This window comes from Diuraphis noxia, unplaced genomic scaffold, assembly GCF_037042655.1.
Source record: "Diuraphis noxia isolate RWA-SAM2 unplaced genomic scaffold, SU_Dnox_SAM2 contig0003, whole genome shotgun sequence".
NCBI classification, from domain to species: Eukaryota; Metazoa; Arthropoda; class Insecta; order Hemiptera; family Aphididae; genus Diuraphis; species Diuraphis noxia.
In genome coordinates this window covers 60,351,042-60,374,613 of record NW_028301713.1, presented here as the reverse complement: position 1 = coordinate 60,374,613, position 23,572 = coordinate 60,351,042, and the positions used below count along the sequence as shown (strand labels likewise).

Genomic DNA, 23,572 nt, shown 5'->3' with positions numbered 1-23,572 from the left:
ATAGAACGTTAGCAATTAGACTTTTGGTAATCGGATATGCAATAAACATACAATTGAACTGACAAATTGACGATTGACGAATAATTATAGAATTTTGGGTGCCCCTGAATTTCCTTATCAAATATTGTTAGCGGACCGTACTACAGATAGTACTATCTAAAGCCGTGATGCACAGAACAAACTGAATTCTCGAATGTGGGTCATCAGCTGCATTGTGAGCATTGTTCTTATCTACATTTTGTAAAATTTACTCAACAGTTAACACTTATCACAAAATACAATCCACGATCATAATATCATATTATTGTTCAATGTTCTTGGCGATTCTATTGGCCTTTTATTGTTTTTTATATTGACCTTGCGTAGTTCATTTGGTTGTTGTTGCCTTCTATATAGTACCGTATTGCATGTAAAGTGTTGGCTAGTCAGTTGGCACAGTGTCCAGTACGCAACAGTCGACGTAATACCTATTATATAGTCAGAAATTTACTCTTAGTCACGACCAACGAACACTTCCTTGTTGTAGCTTGTTTGTGTTGAGTAGTCGATACTTCTAGAATACATTTTTGATTTTGATATTTTATACCCAAATTTAAAAAATGTTCAAAGTATACAATAAATTAAACCGCAACCAATTGAAAACACTAGAAGAATATAGGACAATTCAGAAAACCAGAAGGTATGTTGTTTTTTCCTTTGCAATTTTATTGCAATTTGTTGCACAACTGATTGAAAAATGTATCAGAAGAATTGCTATCTAAAATTCAACTTACAAACTAACAATAATTAATAAAAATAATGAGTTGGCTAATGATGGAAACTCAAACATTATTGGTGAACTTATTATTTCTGTCATGTATATTGAGTTTAATATTTGAATATTTATCCAATGTTTATCCTAAAGCATAAGTACAACTGTTGATAGATGAAATTGATTAACCTCTATACATCACATATTGAGTTTATTCAACTTTTTACTTTTGTGATTCAAAATAAAATCCATTTTAGTTCAGTTTTATAATTATGTAAAATAATATATTTATATATTATAGAGTTACTTAATTTACTTACTGAGGTAAATTTAAGATTAATTCACATCAGTGGTAAGGTTAGGTTAGGTTAGGTATGACTTATTGCTGTTTTATTATTTATTTACTTATACTTTTACTACTAAATTTTTAATATAACAATTTTATAATATTAACTTCGTAATAATTAACTAAACATCAACATAATGTTATTATGGAGTTTATTAAAATAAAAATAAATTATCTCACTTGATGATGTAACATTGTCCTTTGTACTCAATCTTATATATTATTCATGATTAATTTGTCTTTGATGCATCATGCTTTAAATCTACTTTCACTATAAATAGAACAATGCCAATTTAATAATATTGACATACATATCAGGAAGTAGGGTAAAATTATTATTTATAAAAATAATGTTGTTAGGACATAGTTCAAAATATTTTCATCAATATAATAACTTAATCAAAACCGAAATTAATTTCATAATGAATACATTTTTAATTGTTGAGGTATATAATGTATATCTATTTAATTATATTATCTTATAATTAATTTTAATTGTTTACTTTGTTTTAGTTAATTATTATTTTTTAATAAAGAATGAAAAATTTAACAGAGTTATCTGAAATCAGGTCCATGTATTTTTAATACAAAATCACATTTTTATAAAGATAACTGATAAAGAAATATTTATAAACAGATAATAATATATATATATTTACAATAGAGTTTGGACAAGTACATATGTAATAATATTTTGATAATTATTAGGTATGCCTTATAATTTAAAACAAATACCAATTCAAAATTAATAATAACATGTTACCTATTATTTAATTTATCTTATACCAAAGAAGAAATTATTTAATTGATTAAATTATTTATATTTATAGTTGTATAACCAAACTCAGATATTATATGAATATGAAAATAATTTTTTTGTCTGTACCTACCTTGATATTAGTTTTTATTAATTCATAATTATGTTTAAATAGACTATTTTCAACGACTGCTTCTCGCTCAACAGAAAAATCCTCAGATTCAAAAAAAGATGTTAAACAGTCACAGTCCTTCACAATGAACCTGTTCCGTGGTCAATTACAAACTTCACAAGTTTTCCCATATCCAAACGTATTGAATGATGAACAAACAGAAACTTTAACAAGTTTAGTCGATCCTGTGACAAAGTTTTTCAAAGTATTAATTTAAAATTAATTTAAAAATTTGAAATCATTTATATTTATCAATTTATTTTTTTTCTAGGAAGTCAATAACCCACTCAAGAATGATGAGATAGAGACAGTAGAACCTAATACCCTCGAAGGGTTATGGGATATGGGTGCTTTCTCTTTACAAGTACCTCAAGACTTAGGTGGTTTGGGTCTCAGCAACACTCAATATGCTAGAATGGTAGAAATAGTTGGTGCTCATGATTTAGCTGTGGGTATTGTTTTAGGAGCACATCAGTCAATTGGATTTAAAGTAAATACTACTATCTACACTCTTCCTCTTATATTATGTTCAATATGGTTTAAAAACATATGATAAAATAACTCAATCATAATCTAATTTGAAATATTGTTTGAATATAACTGCAAACCAATTAGAATTTGTTTTATTCAGTGTACACAATGTTACTAAAGTTTTTAAGTAAGTTCCCTCAAATTCACAAATTTTAAATTTTGTTTTGATACAAATAGATCAATTCATGAACCTTAAAAGGTTTGATTCTTTATATTTATGTTTCAGTAGTTCGATAAATTATTTTATGCTGCATTGAAAAGCACAAAATTTTTAGGAAAAAACATAGTGAATTAACAGATAAAAGATTCTAATATAATTAAAATATTTTAAATGCATATAAAAATGTCGGCTTTAAGAAAAATATAATTCAAATTGTATTTTATGTATATTTTGGATATCATTTACTAATCATTTAATAATAAATAATAATTATACTGTATTATAATATCTATTTAATGTACAATTGGAAGTATGTTGTTAATATACATACCCAAAATTTGATAGATTATTACTTCATTTATTTGTGCCATGGTATAACATATTTAGAATATTAACATCTAAAAATATAATCTATACAAACACTTTAGATCAACATTTTCAAGTTGTTACATAATTGTAATTTTAATAAAGAGTTTATTGCATATAATAGTTTAGTGAATTTATGATAAGTTTATTTTCCAATATATTATAGATAAAATTCTTTATAAATTCTTTCATTCAACCTATACAATGTGTTAATAATATTGTTAAGTTTTTTTTTCATAACTGTATGAAACTATATGAAATAAAAATGTTAATAATATCACTTAACAGTAAAGAATGTACATTTGCCTGCTAAAAATATTTTGGTGATTGGAGTTGAATTGACCAATTTGATATATGTACGAATATTTTATTTATTTAATATATTTTTCCATAAACTACAAATAAATTCTAAAAATGGCTTTTAAAGTTCTAGTTTAATTCTACTTTCAGTCTTTAGAAATGTATGTTACTTCTTTTGAGTTTCTTTATGAGCATAAAAATATTGCCAAAAAAACAAAGTTGCATGTATCAAAATTATAAGTACACTTCGTTGTACATACTAAGACCAACCTATTTTGTTCACCATCTATAAAAATATCTAAACTATAATATTTAAATTATATAATATTAAATAATAAAAATTACTATTGATAATATTTTCTTAACAAACATTGTATTATAAATTATAATGAAAGATATTTTTCTAATTGAAAAATAAATTGTGGTTTTTAATAATTACAGGGAATTTTGTTATTTGGAACACCTGAACAAAAAGCTAAATATCTCCCCCGAGTGTCCAATAAAGAATTTGCCGCATTTTGTCTGACTGAACCATCATCTGGTAGTGATGCTGGCTCAATCAAGTATGTTTTTGTAAATAATGATATTATCATTGTTATGTATTATATTGTATTATAACAATTTTAGAACCCGAGCAGTCTTATCTCCTGATGGTAAACATTTTATTCTTAATGGAAATAAAATATGGATTAGTAATGGAGGAATGGCAGAAATAATGACAGTATTTGCACAAACCCCAGTAAAAGACGAGAAGACTGGTAAAACAGTTGACAAAGTGACCGCCTTTATTGTGGAAAGAGCATTTGGTGGTGTTTCAAACAGTCCACCAGAGAAGAAAATGGGCATCAAGGCTTCAAACACAGCCGAAGTGACTTATGAAGATGTCAAGATACCAGTTGAAAATGTTTTGGGCGGTGTCGGCCAAGGTTTCAAAGTAGCTATGAATATATTGAATAATGGTAGGTTTGGAATGGCTGCTGCTCTGTCTGGAACAATGAGATCAGTAACTGCTAAAGCCGTAGAGCATGCCACTACCAGAGTACAGTTCGGTAAACGTTTGGACTCATTTGGAAGCATACAAGAGAAACTTGCTCGCATGGCTATGTTACATTATGTGACTGAGAGTATGGCTTATATGATATCTGGAAACATGGATTCTGGATCTGTTGACTATCACTTAGAAGCAGCAATATCTAAGGTACAGAAAAAAATATTTATTTTAAGAAATAAATTAATGATAAATAAAAATATTGAATATATTTGTAGTGCTTTGCATCCGAATCTGCCTGGTATGTATGTGATGAAGCTATACAGATTCTAGGTGGAATGGGCTACATGAAGGGTACAGGCCTAGAAAAAGTTATGCGCGATTTAAGAATATTCAGAATATTTGAAGGTACTAATGATATATTGAGGCTCTTTGTGGCCTTAACTGGTATCCAGTTTGCTGGTAGTCATCTCAAAGAATTGCAAAAAGCGTTCAAAAATCCAACTGCAAATTTAGGATTAATTCTTGGAGAAGTTACTAAACGAGCTCTCTCATCAGTCGGATTTAGTTCTGCTCCATCTCTATCACACTTGGTACATCCAAAATTATCAGATTCTGCCAATCTTGCTGGTCAAGTGAGTAAATCTATTGGGTTTATTGATTGATTATTTCTAATGTAACTATTATTATTGTTAATTTTAGAGCATCGGTCTTTTTGGACCAGCTGTAGAATCATTGTTAATCAAATATGGAAAAGGTATTATTGATGAACAGTTCCTTTTAAATAGATTAGCTCAAGCGGCTATTGATACATATACCATGACTGTGGTACTTTCTCGTGCAACTAGAGCACTCAACTTGGATCTGCCCACTGCCAATTACGAAGCACTATTGACCCAAGTTTACTGTTCTGAAGTATGTTTCGCAGGCGTCTTATTTATGACCTATGTGCATTATGTTTATTTATATTTTAATTAATATGATTTATTTTTATTTTTAGGCAAGTGATAGAGTAGCCAACAATTTATTTCAACTGAAGTCTGGACAAGACTTAGATAATTTTTCAAAAATGAGTGTTATTGCTGAACAAATGTGTCAAAGTGGTGGGTTAGTTCAACCTAATCCTTTAAATTTGTAAGCTGTTAAAAATGGAGTATTTTATCTTGAAATAATTAATTTCTATAAACATTGAATCACTAAAATCCGGGTAAGGTGGTTATATTTTTATGTATTTCTTAAAGTAATAGAAATAAATTAAACTTGAGCTTAAATGCATATTTTTTTATCAATATTAAACTGTGTCTCTATTTACCGATAAAATTAACATCTGACTTTTAGCTAAATTTTAATATTTGTTCATAAATTATCATTATTTCAATATTTGTGATAAATTTAGTTGTTTACCTAATTATGTACATTTTTTTGTTTTTTATTAAGTATTTTATATTTTATACTGTGTTTGTTGTAACTACCTTGTAATTAAACATTATTGTCAGACTGGTCCAATATTACAATATTATTGCTTTGTATAATTAATTTTGTTTATTATTATGTTTTGTAAACAAATATAATATATATATATATATAATATATTTTTATGTATTAGTAAACTTGATACTTCTTTGTGTGTATACATTATAGTTTTTACATACAAACCTATGTATTCTATTTTATCATACATATTTTATTTTATGTAATTTACCTAACTTGTTTTAATTTATATTCTGAAGCAAATTATTTTAATGAAATCATCAATCATACAAAATTGAACCAACAGTAATTAAACAGTAAACAGTGTAATTCTTGATTTATTCAAATTCTTGAAATATTAAGAAAAGTAGTATACTCGTAGATTATATTTTCAAATATTTTTGTGTCATTAAAGGAAGAGAATACTTTCCAGTAAGAACCCTGAACGGCCTGAACTGTTTTTTATTACTGCATATTATATAAATTAATATTAGAACTATTAATGAGAATAATGGTTAAACATAATATGGCAAAAATATTTATAGTACTCAGTCTAGTATGGTTCTTGATGCTAGACCCAATTTGGATATTGTTACAGAAGAAACAACATAAAATAGAAAGCCATAAATACCCGAGTTAAATGAAAATACTATATTTAATCTTTATAAAGAACTTATAATTTATTATAACATCCTAGACACTCGCCTAGACATCATATCTTTAAATTTCAAAAATCATGATTTGAATAAATTATTAATTTACGAAAAAAAATTATATTTACTCTATTTGATAAATCACTATTTTAACTTGTATTTCTCTAATATTTTACTTGTGTACCTATTATGGATTTATTGCAAATATCTATTTCATTAAATTATAACTAGGATGTATTTAGAAAAACCAGTTTGTTCAGTATATGGTACTAAAAAAAATTTATATAGTTTCGACCATGTCGTCTGATGATGAGGATGTGTTAATGTTATATTGGTACCTTGGTGGCTTAGTAACAAAAAACGGAAACGTAGGTTGGACCTTATATCTCTATTGCTGTGATCCTTGTTTTTGTAATCGTACCAACAGTCGTATCCTTCGATTGCTTCTATTAATTTTAAATTAAAATCTCGATCTCCTTTCGACATCGTATTTAAATATTAACAATAAAGATATATAAAATCAATTAATATAGAACTATAAAAGCATGTATATTGTATTAATTTAATTAATTTAATTTTTCACAATCACTAAAGTCAAATCAAGACACTACTCTGAACGACGTACGTTGTGCTTTTAAAATAGTAATATGGCAGATCGTCACAAATGATATTTTGTATAAAATAAAAAAAAACAAAGATAATATATGTCAAAATATCGATAACGTTTCTATTTATGGGATTTATGTTTTTATTATTTCGATTTTTATATAAACATTATTCAATTAGTACGATAAATTATATTTACTATTGTTACTATGCTGTATATATAATACAGTGTATGGTGTATATAATATATATATAATATATATACTAAAATATGATAAATATAACATAAATAACATGACCTGTACTTACAAAATTTATAATAATATAATATAAATTATACATAATATTATGTATATTATATTATTTCTATTTATTTATAAATTAAACGAAACTTTGTTGTTGAAACCAAAATTACAAGTTTCATGAAACCGTGGTTGCGCAACTATGAGAAATTTTTATTTCATGAAACTCAGTGTGCCAGTGTGCGTATCTATTTGATTTACAATTAAATGGTTTCATGAAACTAAAGTTTTACATTTCATGAAATTAGTTTCTTAAAACTAGTTTCTTCAGTGTGCAGCCCGCCTGAATGCGTTTTTATAAATGTTTTGTATTTCCACAAAATCAAGGTTTTAAAAGAATAACAATTTTATTCTCTCTGCCAGTAAGATAACTTGTTGTTACAAACTACTTTATAATATTATGTAAATATTGTAAACGGTTTGCATTAATAAATTGGAGAGGGATAAATCCTAGGAACGTGCCTGAAAATTGAAATACATTGGTGAATTACATACGGAATTCGGTATTGGGCTATACTGGCCAGTGGGTAGGTTCACTATACCTATTTTATAGATTCGTGTTTTTATACAAATTATTGAAACATTATAGGTAGTGTCTATATATAGCCAGTAAACCGTGTCAAGTGTAAACATGTTCTCAGTTTCCTACAACAATGCTCGATCCGGATGGTTCGAAATTCTAGAAAAAATTTAATAAGTACATTTTGTTGATGAATAATAAATATACAATTCGTTACACACATGTCTGATATCTGTACCCATATTAATATTGTATTAATTAAATATGACAACGGTAGTTTCTTTAATTATCGTTATGTGCCTATAAATATAATATATCCCTATAGAATAACTACCGTAAATATATGCCGTTTTTTGACTAGGTATTTTTTTACAATAGAGTATAGTCTTATAAAGATATCATTTCTAGCTAAAATACATTATTTTCCTGTACACGCACACGATAGGTATTCCGTGTTGTGGGTCAAATGAACGGATGTGGTGTAATAAAGGGGTTGTGGGTAGAGGGGGCCATTTATGTCTTAATTTAGAATATCGGGATTGGCCCTACAGAGAAGAATAAAACATTACATATCAGCAGTTGGCTCTAAGCCCACATTAGAGAATTCAAAATATCTACTTATATCCTCTTCGAGACGCCACATTGGCCGATATATGACTGTTTAACTATCCGTGTTCGACTTGTGGATTCATGGTCGTCCTACGAGATCACTATGTAGAGAAGATATATAGGTACTATACATCGCGTATGGCGTATGAGATAAATGTGATCTTTTAATGATATAGTCGCAAAAATAATTTTGTTTAGTTCAGTGAATGTTCAGGTTTCGTTTCAAGGACAAATCGGCGTGCAGCCGCACAGGTGACATTGAAACGCGCTTAAAAATAAAAAAAACCTAATTATGACGTAGGTAGGACGTAGGTAAACATAATATTACATACTGCATAGGTAATCTTTACTTATTTTATACGATAACTGAATACCGGCTTTGGCCGTGCACATTTTTTTTTTTTTAACGAAAACGTAATTCCTATACAATATATATTTAACTTATATAATTTATGATATTTACAAAGTATGATATTGTACATAGTATACAGATCATGATAATAAAATCGTATTTTAATACAAAATATAATATTAGCAGTAGGTATTTATGCATTTTTATTTTAATATTAAAGAACTCTTGCATAATGTAGCTATGTAATGTAGATGCACATTTTGAATTAGGCAGACCTAAAGTAAGTAGGTAGGTATCTACAGCATATATGATGCTGACTAGCCTGGCCAGTGACCATATCAAACCATATATAAGTATATAACATATATGTTTATATATTATAATATAATTAACATCATCTATGGCCCTATGGGTGGTATGCGGATTTTTTAAGATAGTTAAATTTTTAGCAATAACGTAAATATAATATAACATAAATCAAAAATGCTCATAACTCACTCAAAAACTTAATTAGGTAGGTACTAATATTGTTTTATTATTCCACAATACGCTAATAAGTAATATCTGAATTGCACTTTGTTTGTTGTCATCAACTTTTATTGGAAATTGAAACCCTCATCTGAAAATTGAACTGGAAAATCGTTGAGGTATAATGATATTTGTAAAATATTTTTTCTCCGATACCACATCCTATCAAAATTGTAGATTCAATTAATTTTTTTGTAAGAGAAGTGACACGGATTATAGTTCCGTTACATGCAAATTTCTTAATACTATGATTGAATCACTAACCTTTAATGATATTTTATATGGATGCATACCGGCACACCTATAATAGGCTACAGATATGATGTTTGTAAATTTGAAGACTGTAGTAAAATTTATTGATTCTGACACTGTCAAAGTGTCAACTACAGTTGAATCGATGGAAAAGTATTCCATTTCTATTACTTTAAAATCATTGATTATACTTGCATGTTTATTAAATCAACTCAATTATTTATCGACTTTAAAATATCACATTCCTTCGCATAATTATACTCTAAATATTAGATCTCTATATCTACTTCTTCAGCAATGAGTCTATTGCCAAGAACGACTGGACGCTCTGTTAAGTCATTTATTGAACAAGAAATTAACAATTCAATGAATTATTAATAAGTTATTGAAGAGTTTTAAACATTATATTGCATAGACATATAATATTAATTGTATCTTATTTGTCTATTATACATTTTAAAGAATTTTATCACCACCCCTAATAAGTGGCAGTGGCCAAAGGGCTTTCAGACATGAAGCAATTGCTTCGAATAATACTGTATCCCGTTGCCATTGTCTAGGTACATTCAAATCAATTTTAATTTTTTGTTTGAGTACCTATATTTCATTTCTGAATTTTTTAGTATGTATACTTTTGTGCAGGGGAAGGATGGCAATGCGTAACGGTGGGTGGTTAAACAAATAGTAATTTCTTTCCATTGTCAATTTGTATGTATATAACTTGCATGTATATAATATATCACCTGTTAATAGGATTTAGGACGTGAATATTAAATTTATGGTATATAAGAGCTAATTGATTGACTTTTAACCAAATTATCTAACTGTAGACTCACATCTATTTTATCATTTTTCTCGTGTAATAACTGATGATGGAGAGTCGATAGAATAGCGTGACACATTAATTATGCACATTAGTATATTGGCTCTCCCTTCTCCTCCGTCATAACCAAACATTGAAAATGGGGGAGATGGGATACATTGGGAAGTATTTAGAACAACTCTATGAAAACAAAAATCCTGTTATTTTATAAATATAAGGATATATATAAGGACACCCATATTGGGGGAAAGGGAGGGACATTCACCCTTTCTGGAAAATGTTGGAAAATTATTTACTGTGATCAGAATCTATTTATTTATTTAGATTGAATTTAAAAAATTTAATTTAATGTATGAATATTAAAATTTTGTCCCCCTTCTTGAGAATTTACCTGTGGGTGCCTTTACTTTATTATAGGTTTTGTGGTTTAAGCTCTGCGGCATTGTACGCGAGGCTATCTCTTGGATTCGTCGACATGCGCTCGAGTTTTTACCCGTGAGAATGTGCGATACCCGTTTTTGTATTCCAACTTCTTTCTAGAATATCTATAGGTTATAACAGTGGTTCTTAAACTGTGGTCCACAGTTCTCTAAGATGTCAGGGCAGTGGTTTTATCTAAAAATAAAATATTACATTTTTATGAAAAATCGTATGTAACAAAATTAATCGTAAATCCAGTGGGTATGATTTTATGCACCTATGTATGTGATTTGTAGTATAAAATAAAGATTAAAATATTTTTTATGATAAAACGAGAGTTGCAAAAAAAAGTATTTGGAAGAAAGTTTGTAGGGGTCACGATTTCTAAATGTCTTCCATCAGGGGTTCGTGTTCACTAAAAGTTTAAAAACTACACTGAGCTAAAAGGAATTTTTTTTATAAAATATTGACTGACGAAGAATAGTTACAAATTACTGCCATAATATCTATATTATATAAGTAATGTATACTAAGGCACATAGGTACCTAGGTAGGTTGTTACAATAACAATAGCATTATAATTTGTAACTACCTATTAACCTATTCTTTATGTCAGTTGATTTTCCACAAAAGCGATAGGTAGTCGATAAGAGACCTATATGTCATATTGCCATTATCTCAAAAATATTCTTCTTATAATGTAAAACAATAAGTATTTAAATTTTAACTACTTAGTGAAATTTTGCTTTACCGGTATATACATAGTTGTTCATTATTTAGATTGACAGACACAGTATATTTTACTGGGGTATAATGTCGTATTCACGTTATTTGATAAATGGGCAAATGGTTTAAATGTTTAATATTATTATATTTATCGGTACAGTTTCGATTCGCGGACAATATGACAGTAAATGTTGCAATTCTAATATTAGGTTTAGGCACAGAATAAATGGTTAAAGTATATAGTTGTAAGTTGCATTTTTTAGTACGCAGTAAAAACTAGAAATCACTTACAATAAATAATAAATGGCTTTGGTTGTCGTAATAATTCGAGTTTAATGACCTGAAATTGAAGGTCAGTGCAAAACTGCTATGTGAATATGACTTGTCATACTGTCGGACTTTTCAGAATTTTTTTATGGAATGCAAAAACATTTACTAATACTAAACATTTTGCTTAATATTATGAAATATTAATAAATCGTTTTAATTTTTTTAATAAAATAAAAACGAATTTATTAGGTGAAATAGGTTAAATAGGTAAAAATACAATCAAAATTTTTTCAATTAAAAATTATTAAGAAAAAAAATGTAGAAAATAATTTAAGACGACTAACATTAAAATTGATGTCGATCCTTACCTATTTATGATTTTCAAAGTATTGATTTAGAAATAAATTAAATTTAAAAAAGATCACTTTTGCCTTAAAAATTATCCTAAACTATTAAAAATTGTTATTTGTGTTCATAACATCTTATCAATTTGAATAACAAATCTGTAAAATAGGTATTGATGATATATTGGTTAAAAATACATAACCTTGTACTTATCCCACAAATGGTGACTGTTATAGAGTGTCAGACTTCAGACAGTGTCAGTAGATTATTCGTTTGTCCAGATTCGAAATTTTAAAGCGAATAGCACAATATACCTACAATAAATTTTAATATAAATATGCACAAAATGTGTTATAACCTATATATCATACTCCGTTTCCGTCTTCTTTTATTAATATCAGACACCCGGCAACATGGGTCGACTTGGGTTTACAGATAATTTAATGGTTAAATTATCTGTAATTATATGTATTAAATTTTAATCATTTGCATATACGTACGTATATGTATAATATGTATTGTATAGTGTGTACCTACTACTGTATTTATTCTAAACATTGATTTTAAATTTTGGTTTGAAGATCGGTGGCTGTGATGAATTAGACGATGTTGTCTATGGCTTGCGGGTGATTGTTGAGAATTTCGCCTAGTGATCTGGGTAGGTTCAAGGTTGTGACTTGTTTTGATGTTGTGGTATATTTGGCATTCAGTGAGAATGTGGTTGATGGCGATTAGAATACCAGGCAATGTATATTGTATATTGGGGATTCTTTCCCAGCCATCAAAAAATTAATAGATATTCTAAGTCTAATTAAGACGACTTTAAATTTTCAGAGCATTTCAATAGGGAATGTCCAATAGTACAATTGTAATATTATGTTTAATATGATTTAGTTTAGAGGTGTAGAATGTAAATTTCTTGTGCCATCTTAGTTTAATTGACATTTATTTGTAATTAGATACCAGCATTTGTATGTCCCTGAATGAAGTCATTTCTATGAACTATGATAGTGGAGAGGTGATTGCTGTTTTGCCTGCGAGATCATTTTTTTGATGTTGGAGCGTCCGGGGATCTAAAAGAGTTTGATTTTGTAGGTATATTTATTGTTGTTTTATAGTGATTTTTTTATATGTAGGTCAATATCTGATGGGTTTTATGTGTTTTTAATATTATTGATGTCACCCAGTGATCCAGTGAAGATAATAATGTCTTGGAGGTGGTGATCGGTTATTATTTTGAGAGCTTTTTTTATTGCAATTGACTTTGATGTGAAAACTTAGCAGGAGCTGGGGAGTTTGCATATCAATTCCGTATGTTGTTCCAAGTTACTGCATTGCAGTAGCTGTCTCACAAACGCTTTACATCGCTAGTTAAATTGTACGCTCTGAAAAATGCATTTAAGTCTGTTGTGTTTAATTTTAAAGTGAATTTACCTATATTTACGAATTTAGAAGTAAGACTATTATCTAGTATAGTACCTATATACTATTTAGTATACATATATATTTATTTTTAAGCGTGTTATGAGCATTTTAAGATTGTAAATTGTTTTCGTTAATAAGTCATCGCTATAATATGTACATTAATTAGTTCGGATATTACTTTAATTTTTAATTATGTTTTTCCTTATCATTCATCCGTTGATCTGTGTATATTATGTTACTAAACAAATAGACAATTTACATAAGCACCAGAAATTATGATAAACGGGCACTAATAAAGTAATAACTTCGCAATATTAAAATTGACTGTTGTATGTAGAAATTGATATTATTTCATAATTATTTTTGACAATGCCCAATAAATGTAGGAAATGATTCTATAATATTTCTAAAAATATGAATATTAACTCGGTACTGCGTAGGCATTGTGATTAATTTCTTAATGATCTGAAAGCAATGTGATAGTATCTAAAGGGTCAAATTTTTTTATATCAATATAAACAAATTTATAGAACAAAATTAATGATCATTCCAAAATATTTCTATGCACAATTTCTTCATCACAAAACGTAAAACTAGTTAAAAAGTGTTTGGAACAAACAGTAGACCTTGCAGCGTGCACACATTATTTTGAAATTTGTATAGAAAATAAGAAACTTTTAATCATTGAACGTAGATAATATTGTACTTAATATTGTGAAGGCTGCAGAGTATAGGTATTTAACCAAACCTAGAGTTAAATAGTTTGTTGATTTGGTTATGTCTTATGTGTATCTTATAGGGACCAAATCTTTCTTCTAAGTTCTACATATCTACATATCTACTATTCGAATATATATATATAGGTATGTAAATGATGGATAAATAATGATAATGATTATCCGAAGCTATTAAAAACAATTATATGATATATGTAATTATCAATTTTTGAATCGTGTCTAAATCTATGTAATACAAGTACATGATAAGCAATATTGTAATTATTATTTTTAAATGCGCAATAAAAATTGTTAAATATGTAGGTACCTACCTATAAGTTGGTTTGAGAATAATAACTTAAAATACAAAAAAGTATTTGCAATATCCAATTAGCAAAACTGTTAGTAATTGTTAGCAATTATTTGGTTGTATTTTGAAATGGATAGGATAAAGTGGAGGGGCAACTTCATATCCATCATAAAGACTACGAAATATCTAAACTAATTAAAACAAAATACTATTTTTATTGTTTGTATAATTACGGACTGAATTTAAATAAATTGTTCAAGAACAAAATATACATAATAATTAATACATAAATACGATAATATATTTTTTCCTCACCTCAACTGTTTTTTATTGAGTACGCTGCGAAAAACTTACCGAACTATACGTTTTTTGTCATACAGTACAAAGTTCAAAAACATAAAGGAGCCGATAGGCACTATTAATGTCGAAATAATAAATATTAATTTAGATTAATAATTTTATAGTACCTAACTATATAAAATATGTATTTTTCAGTCAATTAATTAAATCAAAATTTTTTTACGCAAATTGTCAAACTTAAATTATACAACACAATTAACTCTTACATCAAAATTCGGGTTTCTGTACTAAATGTTTTTGTTGGCCCTATAAAATATTATTTAATATGAAATAAATATTTTTATCACAATTTCAAAAATTTCAAATTAATTTCATCCACTCCTGAACTCTGGGCTCAGCCCCCTCCCCCCCACTACCGCCACTACCACCCACCCACCCGCCCCCTTGCGGGGATCTTAATACAATTTTTAATTTCTGTTGTAGCATACTCGTTCTTGTCCAATTTTCTACCTCATCAATCCAATATTATATGTTTGGGGGTGGGGCTTAGCTTAACAAAGTTCCCTCTTGGTTGTGCCTATGGACATAACAGAAAAAAAAATGTATCTAAACGGACAAATAACAAATATTTATTATTTACGTATATCTGTAGCCTATAGGTTTTGGATTATTTGTACATGAGCAACGTGTGTTGAATGCTTGTTGCTTGAACAATAGTGTATGGATACCAATTAGTGATTACTGATTACTGAATAATATATTAACATATAATATACCGGTTGGCGGTTGGAAATAAAATTCGTATAGTATATAATATTATGGTTAGTCATAAGTATGTCAGTATTTATCAGTATCTATGTATTACTATAAATTATAATGTAACAAAACAAATTTGAGTGCTATGCAATCGTAGAAATCGTGAAAGATAAAAATCAAATACCGAACGATAACATTACGATTTTTGGTACATACCTATAAATAGTTATTATAAAATCAATGCAATTGTATTACTTTAATAATATACTACAATAAAGTATTATGCTGTAGGATATACCGTATAGGTATATAGATACTTATTAGTTTATTACAACAATAAAATAACTATAATTTTAATTTTATAATAAACCTATTATATATACAGTATAATACATTACCTTCTGTATAGTATATACATCATACACACAAAATATTATTAAAGTGATAAAATGGCAATGTAACGCTTGAACTACGCCATCGATAAAATTTTAAAATAACTGAAGGCTAATGTTACACCAGTATGAACTAAGGAAATAAAGAAAAACCTAAAATTGCGAAATGCAATTAATATTTGATTCAAAAACCTCCTTGAATCTGCAACTAGACCTGAAACATAATTTAATAAGCTTACATCACCGACAAACGTATCCTTCAAAAATATAGTAGTCAGCACATCTGTTCCACTTAAATTATAATTGCTGATCATACGCGTAGATAAAACTAAATTCAAATTCATTTCGGTTATACCTAAAAAAGCAAAGGTTAAGATTTTGACGCCGACGAATACAGGCTATATCTTTTAATTTTTAATTAATAGGTTTCACTCTATACTCGAAAATATAACAACACAATTATAGCCTTATAGGTATGCGCTGACTCCGTCACCAGGGTCAGCATGAGATTAATCCGATATATTTTCTATTAGTATTTATTTTAAAAATATAAATTTTTGCATATTTTGAAATAGGTTACACAAATTTATCCTAATTATTGACGTAGAAAAAATGTTGTGGGAAAAGCGCTTCAGAGCTAAATATCGTGGGGGGGGGGTATTCAACATTTTAATGAGGGGGTGTGGAAAAGTTTCTACATATTTTGTAAAAAGTACATACAAATTGTTTTAACTATAAAATAATACAATAATATACATTGAATATAATTTGTGGTAATAAAATTTACTGTGGCCCGTAGAATTTAAAATTTGATGGTCGCGAAAATCAGTTCAGAGGCAGAATATGCTGTACTCGAGTGGACACCATCCTAATCCTATTATATCTCATCGTCACACTCTTCCTGACAACTGAACCACGTCAATTCTGCTTAAGGAACTGCATAGCAGTGGCGCAACTAGAAATTTTTGATAGGGGGATCAGACAAAATAAACCATCTTAATTTCTATAAACAATAAGTGTATGTTTTTACATACAATACTATTATACGTGCCAGGGGGGGGGGGGTCACAACCTGCAGGAGTCCATCCCCCTGATGGCGCCATTGCTGTATAGAACCGTAACTAAACTAGATTATAGTGATTAAATAATCATATTCTGCTCCCAACTATTCTATCACAGGATGGATTTCTGTATCATGTTTTTTATGTTGTTATTGTTATTTTTATTTTTATCATATTAATCATCCTATATTTACAATTATTGTGATTACCTAATAGTTACTGATTAGTGTTCAAAATACAGATTGTAAGTTTTTAGTTCAATAAAAAAAAAAAGTGACAATCGTTATCTTAAAAAGTATTGACGTAAGGAAAAATATTTTTTTTACATAATTTACATTCAATAAAAAACAAACTATTATTAAAAATAAATTATGTTTTTTCACTATAATTTTTAAATTTTTACTTAATTGAATGTCAACATATATTTTGGACACTGAGCGGAGCAGTGAATGTATTTTAAATTTTGTATCCAGAACATTTATCTTTGTATTTGTATACACAAAATCTAATTTTGAATAAATATATTTACTTTACTTGTGTTCTACTAACAACAAATATGAACTAATAATGTTGTTATTTAATATACCTACTTAAACAAATCGAAAAAAAGTTATTTCAACCCTATTTAGTATTTACCTATATCATATGTGTTTTGGGATTTGTATGCATTTGCCATTTTACACTATATACATATCTATCTAACTTATTTCGATTTATGTTGATACAATCTTTATGCTCGGTATAAAAAGCTTGGATTTAATTTAACTTAAATATACATGCTAATATGCTATAAATCAGTCTTATCTCAAGCCATTAATAATAATATTACCGCTTAGTTTTTAAAAATTTGATATATTTTTTTAACTAATAGGTATTACAAAAACTTAATAACTTATATTTTAACCTTAAATTTAATCTTAATTAAAACCTTTAAATTAATTTTGTATTTAAGGTGAAAATATATAATTTATTAAGTTTTTGTCTAGTTAGTTAAAAATAGATATTTTTATTAAAACTGAACTATTATATATGATTATTAATGGCTAAGAAGTTTAAGTTAATACTGATTTATAGTATGTATATTACACATATATTTTATATAATGAGTAAAATACATATTGTATAATACAGAGGTATTCAAACTTTTTCATCTCGCGGCTCCTTTTTGGTTGTTCACAATAGTTTGACGGCTACCAAATTATTATGAACAAATTGAAATAACAGTGAATTTAGTACTAGAAATAAAACTTCAAATGGTCGCTTGATATGTTTCGTTAGCGTTTCCATGATGATTAGAAATAATATTTATAATAATAACTATATACAACTATACAAGACCTATAGGTACAATGATGGTTTCCGGTGGTGCTCTGACGCGGTTACCTTTCAAAACTCTCGCGCACCCCTGGGAGCCGCGAAGAAAGTTTGAATACATCCGGTATAATGTATTTTATATACATATACAATATACATACTAAACTGTATATTTATATACATATATATTTCGTGGATGCATAATGTATTAATGTAGGTAGGTATATTATAGCAGAGTTTGGAAAGAACGTCGTTCACATAATATAAACGATAGTGGCTCGTGCTTGTTATTATTCGTCAACAAATCACGTTTATATTCATAGTGAATGATAAACAATATACGATATACGCGTATTACGTCATAGTCACTCGTTCTTTTTCAAATTGAATGTGATCATGAACGACTTGTTGACGTCTAAATATTTTAACGAATTTTAAGACGCTCAATTTATTTACTATTTAAATTTTAATAAATATAGGTTTAAAATATATTGTAGGTATTATATTTTATTCTGATAATTCTTATCATGAAAATTTTTAGTGAACATTCCGAACACGCCGGTATATAGCAAATATATTATTATGGTTATATATCTATTAGATTTATATTAATAAATATAGAATACACAATATAGTTTATAATGTATAACGTAGATACATATTATTATGTTTATATGGCTTTTTTTTATTAAATGCTATATATAGATTATAAATGATGTATACTTTTCAATTGTCAGTATAGCAATTCAATTTTTCAAATGAATGTCGAATGGAAGTCATAAAAATACGAAACTGTTGCATGTGTTATATTGTTGTATTTTGACATCTATTCAAAAACAACAATATAAATATTTAATATAATTATCACAAAACCAAACCACCCCACATTTGCGAACTGAATTATATAGCTAGCTGCGAGCAAAATGTGACTTAAACACCTATTCTTATTATATGATGTATTTTACTGTATCGTCTGTATCGGCAGTATTTTATTGTTTTTTTTTTTTCATTAAATATATCTTAGTATCTTATACATAATACATTGATGTATTTATTAACTACAAATAATAAATATATTTGGTACTTATAACACATCATATATTATATGTACTCATATTATGTGCACTACAAATGCAGTTTATATTATATGTATTATTACATGCACATTGCATTGTCACATTGTACATTGGAGCATAATATGTATCTACGTTTCCATAATAAATGCATATGTTTTTCATGAGTAAAAAATTACATTTAAAAATGCATATCTTATATTTATAATAAATTCCTACATACACGACGTGAGGAACACCTAAATGGGTTTCATAATATATACTTTTATAGTAGAATACTATATTAGTATATTTTATATTTATATATATAATATATTATATTTTATACCTAAATGGCTATATTTGACTATATTTATGTAATATCATGTGCTTATACAGTATGTCAGTATTACAGTGATAATAGTGGATTATGATAAAATACACGCGTCAGTTAGTCGTCACTTCCATTGCATGCAAGTGCACTTTCTATAATATACGTTTAGTGTCATTTATCGCATTAACCATTGTCGTATATATTATACCGCTATTGTCTGTCATGTATTGGTTGTCGACACCAATTTCAGGCTAATAAGAATCTGTTGACTGTTTAATTCAGTTATTTTTAATATTACAGTGAATTGACCAATCATCAAGTTTAAAGGTGTAATCTAGGTGCACTGCGTGCATCTCATAGGTTTTTTTTGATATTTTGGTGCAAGTATAAATTATTGAGCATTTAAAATCATAAATAACATCGGTGAAATATCTATAGTAATGGTTGTTAGAAGACGAGTAAAAGTTTAAAAAGTGGGAAACAACATTTTCAATTCTCACTATTGTATTATATATTTATATGTACAAAACAATACAATTAAGTTTAAATAGTTTTATAATTAATCGTATTTACTATATAGAGATCGAAAGCAAAACCGCACCTTTTATACTGTTTATATATATGTATTTTTTTTTAAAGTATCGACAGTGAAGTGCATGATATAACAGTGTAATACTATAATACGAAAATATTTATATTATGATATGTTCAATGTTCAATATTCATGTATGTGAAAAATGTTTTATGCATCATTTCAAACACTCTCCTTTTGCCGGCTAACATGCAACCTGTAATAGCGACTTATTAACTAAATTATAATATACACTGTTTTGTTTTACATTTTTAATAACGAAAACAATGGAATGCATTATTATTGTTTCGAGAATAGAAATATAATGTTATGGCGTGTTGTAGTTAATTAGGTCAAAACAGTGTACTCCGGACCACAACGCTTGCGCTGGTTTATTGCGTTTTGCGTATAGCCGAGTACTACAGCTGAGTACATTTAGGTATGGGTTAGAACCGCTCACTGTGGCACTGTGCCAAAGTCGATGTGCAATTTATTAAATCATACCACACGCTAAAACGCTATGGCTGCCCACACTTCCCAACACAGCGTCCTCGGACCTATGGATACTGTTCCACACTACTAAGAACTAAGATTCTACATAAGTTAAAGATCCAGCCTACGTCACCACTACAAATTTACATACCCTTGAGCACCCACCTCTGTGCCTTAAGTATAAATGAGCTCCCGTATGGCACCCAGAACATCAGTAAGAATGATGTAAAACATCTGTGGACGAGATGCTGGGAACAGACCGAACCCCGTAATAGCTATAGGGCCCGGCTTAAGGAACTATTTGAAAAGTCCCTGGTTGGGATAGTGGCATATAGTGGCATAGTGGCTAAATGGTCAACGCACTCGATCTGATCATTCCATAAAGAACTTACTTATACATTTTAGTTAACAATAATTGCAAGTCGATCGATTTAATATTACTACGACGTAAGTAATTAGTAAATACATTTGAACACGTATAGTTCAGTATTTTTATATTATATATACATATCTATATGTTCATATACTTGCCATTGTGTTTTAATTATTTTGTTCATTTTTAGCAGTTCACAATGCTCAATTTTACTATTCTGATAAGTGGCAACGCATTGTATCTATTATAAATTATAATACTAAACTATATATTTGAATAATTTATTCAGAATAAATATGAAGTTTGCCGTTCGCACACTCTACAACGGTGAAGGTAGAATGCTATAGGCTTATTGGCGGTGCCGCCGTATTTGAGGTAAATACCGATTTAATTTCATCTGACTTCTTTTTACTACCATACCACCGCAGTGGTGCAGTGTGTTTGGAGGGGACTGACTCACCTTAGTAAGAAAATGTGATAGTAATACTGCAGACATAATTGTTGCATGTGAATCGGATAAATATGCCTATAACCATTATTATTATACTATAAATATGGGCATATGGTACATATTACATGATATCATGCTAACTATTAATAATTTATTAGGTAGGTAGACGGTAGTGCTGTAGTATAGGTACTAATATAACCTATTAGATGTCAATATCGATCAGGATATTAATAAGTCGTAACATCGTTATAAAAAATTATTAATTCTCAGATTGATATAATATGTAACTGATATAGTACTATACTAATTTATTATATAAGTATAATATTATCCCATTATAATATCCATACAATATTGAATTATATATTATGTTATTATTATTTATTATTATTACTTAACATATTATTTAACGTACGATAGTCGATAGGTACTTGTAGACTAAAGTATGATATATATATATATATACCTTTATAGTTATCACAGCACTATCAGTTTCAAGTTTGTTTATTTATTTAAATAATCTTTTAATTGTTGACGTTAAATCTCTAATGAATTAATGAGTTTTAAATAACTACTTAGTTTTATAGACACATAAATATAGGTCAATTGAAGGTGTTAATTTAATTTGTAGTTGTAGGTGTAAATATTTTCCACTGATAAAATAATGCGTTTTACTTAGATATTGATTTTAATTGAACCAATTTATCGTTTCCGGATAATGTAAACATTACCAATCAGAATAAAAAAAAAAAAATTGATAACAACAATTTTCCATTACCTAAACAAATATTTGTTTAATATATTATGTAGGTAATATCAACAGTTTTGCGTAATATGGTACTTTGTACTTTCATTCGCCTAATAATCGTCTACTTAGAACATTATAGTTCCTACACACCCCTGTGTGTATAAATATGAAATAACCATCGATATGCAATGTCTGTTTTTACTCTCAACATTGTAAAATCTATATATCATACATGTATCTTCAAATGGAAGTATCAAATTGCGATACCACTACGTAACTTCCTGCTGTAGTGGTGTATGAGATTACCATTATAATATAATATCAAACATGAAGTTATAATGATTGACGGACGATGGTTTGTAACGTAACAATGATGTCACAAATGTTACTTATAAATTATTATACACTCGATTATATAGGTTTTTACTATTATCAGATGTAAACATTAATATGTTGTTGTCTTCCCCCCCCCCCAAAAAAAAAAAAAAAAGTCAGCAATTAATAGGTGTCCATTAGGGAATGTTTCATTGTTTCATATGTACCTACTTCAAATTAATATTAATTCCTTTAATAATTACACATTAGATAAATTAGATTAGCCATTACAACGATGATTGTTTTTATTATTATTAATTATTATTACCTATTATCGTTTAAAGCGCTCATTATAATATCTTTAAAACAATAATAGGTAGGAATTTTATTCGTATTTGAGTAGTGATAATCGATTCCGCCAGATCTTTTTGTACTTGGGGATAAGGTTTATCGATTCCGCCAGGGAAAAAATAATCATCCCCAACAAAAATTATAGTTTTATCTTACTTATATAGCTATACTTATAAAACTTAAAACTATATTTGATTAAATTAATTTATATTTAGATGAATTATTGAATTATTTTATAGATACCTATATTATTATTATAACATTTTATTTAACTGTATTGTACTTTTGTATAATATAAAAGTACCATCATACAGTAACTTTTTATCAATGTATATTATATATTGTATTGTATTAATTATTATAT

The 23,572-nt window shown here is 27.9% G+C and overlaps 1 protein-coding gene across 1 annotated transcript; it reads left to right on the top strand.

Annotated features, from left to right (window-relative positions):
- Positions 1-318: 318 nt before the first annotated feature.
- Acadvl (Acyl-CoA dehydrogenase very long chain) lies at positions 319-5,963 on the top strand. The gene is made up of 8 exons (XM_015511835.2): positions 319-679; positions 2,030-2,231; positions 2,298-2,516; positions 3,825-3,946; positions 4,011-4,581; positions 4,650-5,006; positions 5,074-5,286; positions 5,372-5,963. Exons 1-8 carry the CDS (start codon positions 600-602, stop codon positions 5,507-5,509), a joined length of 1,902 nt encoding a protein of 633 aa, XP_015367321.2. The 5' UTR covers positions 319-599; the 3' UTR covers positions 5,510-5,963.
- The last annotated feature ends 17,609 nt before the right edge of the window (positions 5,964-23,572 follow it).

Bases quoted from the DNA above. Each gene is read 5' to 3' on its own strand.
- Acadvl (XM_015511835.2), top strand. From the start codon at position 600: ATGTTCAAAGTATACAATAAATTAAACCGCAACCAATTGAAAACACTA. The intron at 5,007-5,073 runs GTGAGTAAATCT...TGTTAATTTTAG, and splicing joins CTGCCAATCTTGCTGGTCAA to AGCATCGGTCTTTTTGGACC. The intron at 5,287-5,371 runs GTATGTTTCGCA...TTTTATTTTTAG, and splicing joins CCCAAGTTTACTGTTCTGAA to GCAAGTGATAGAGTAGCCAA.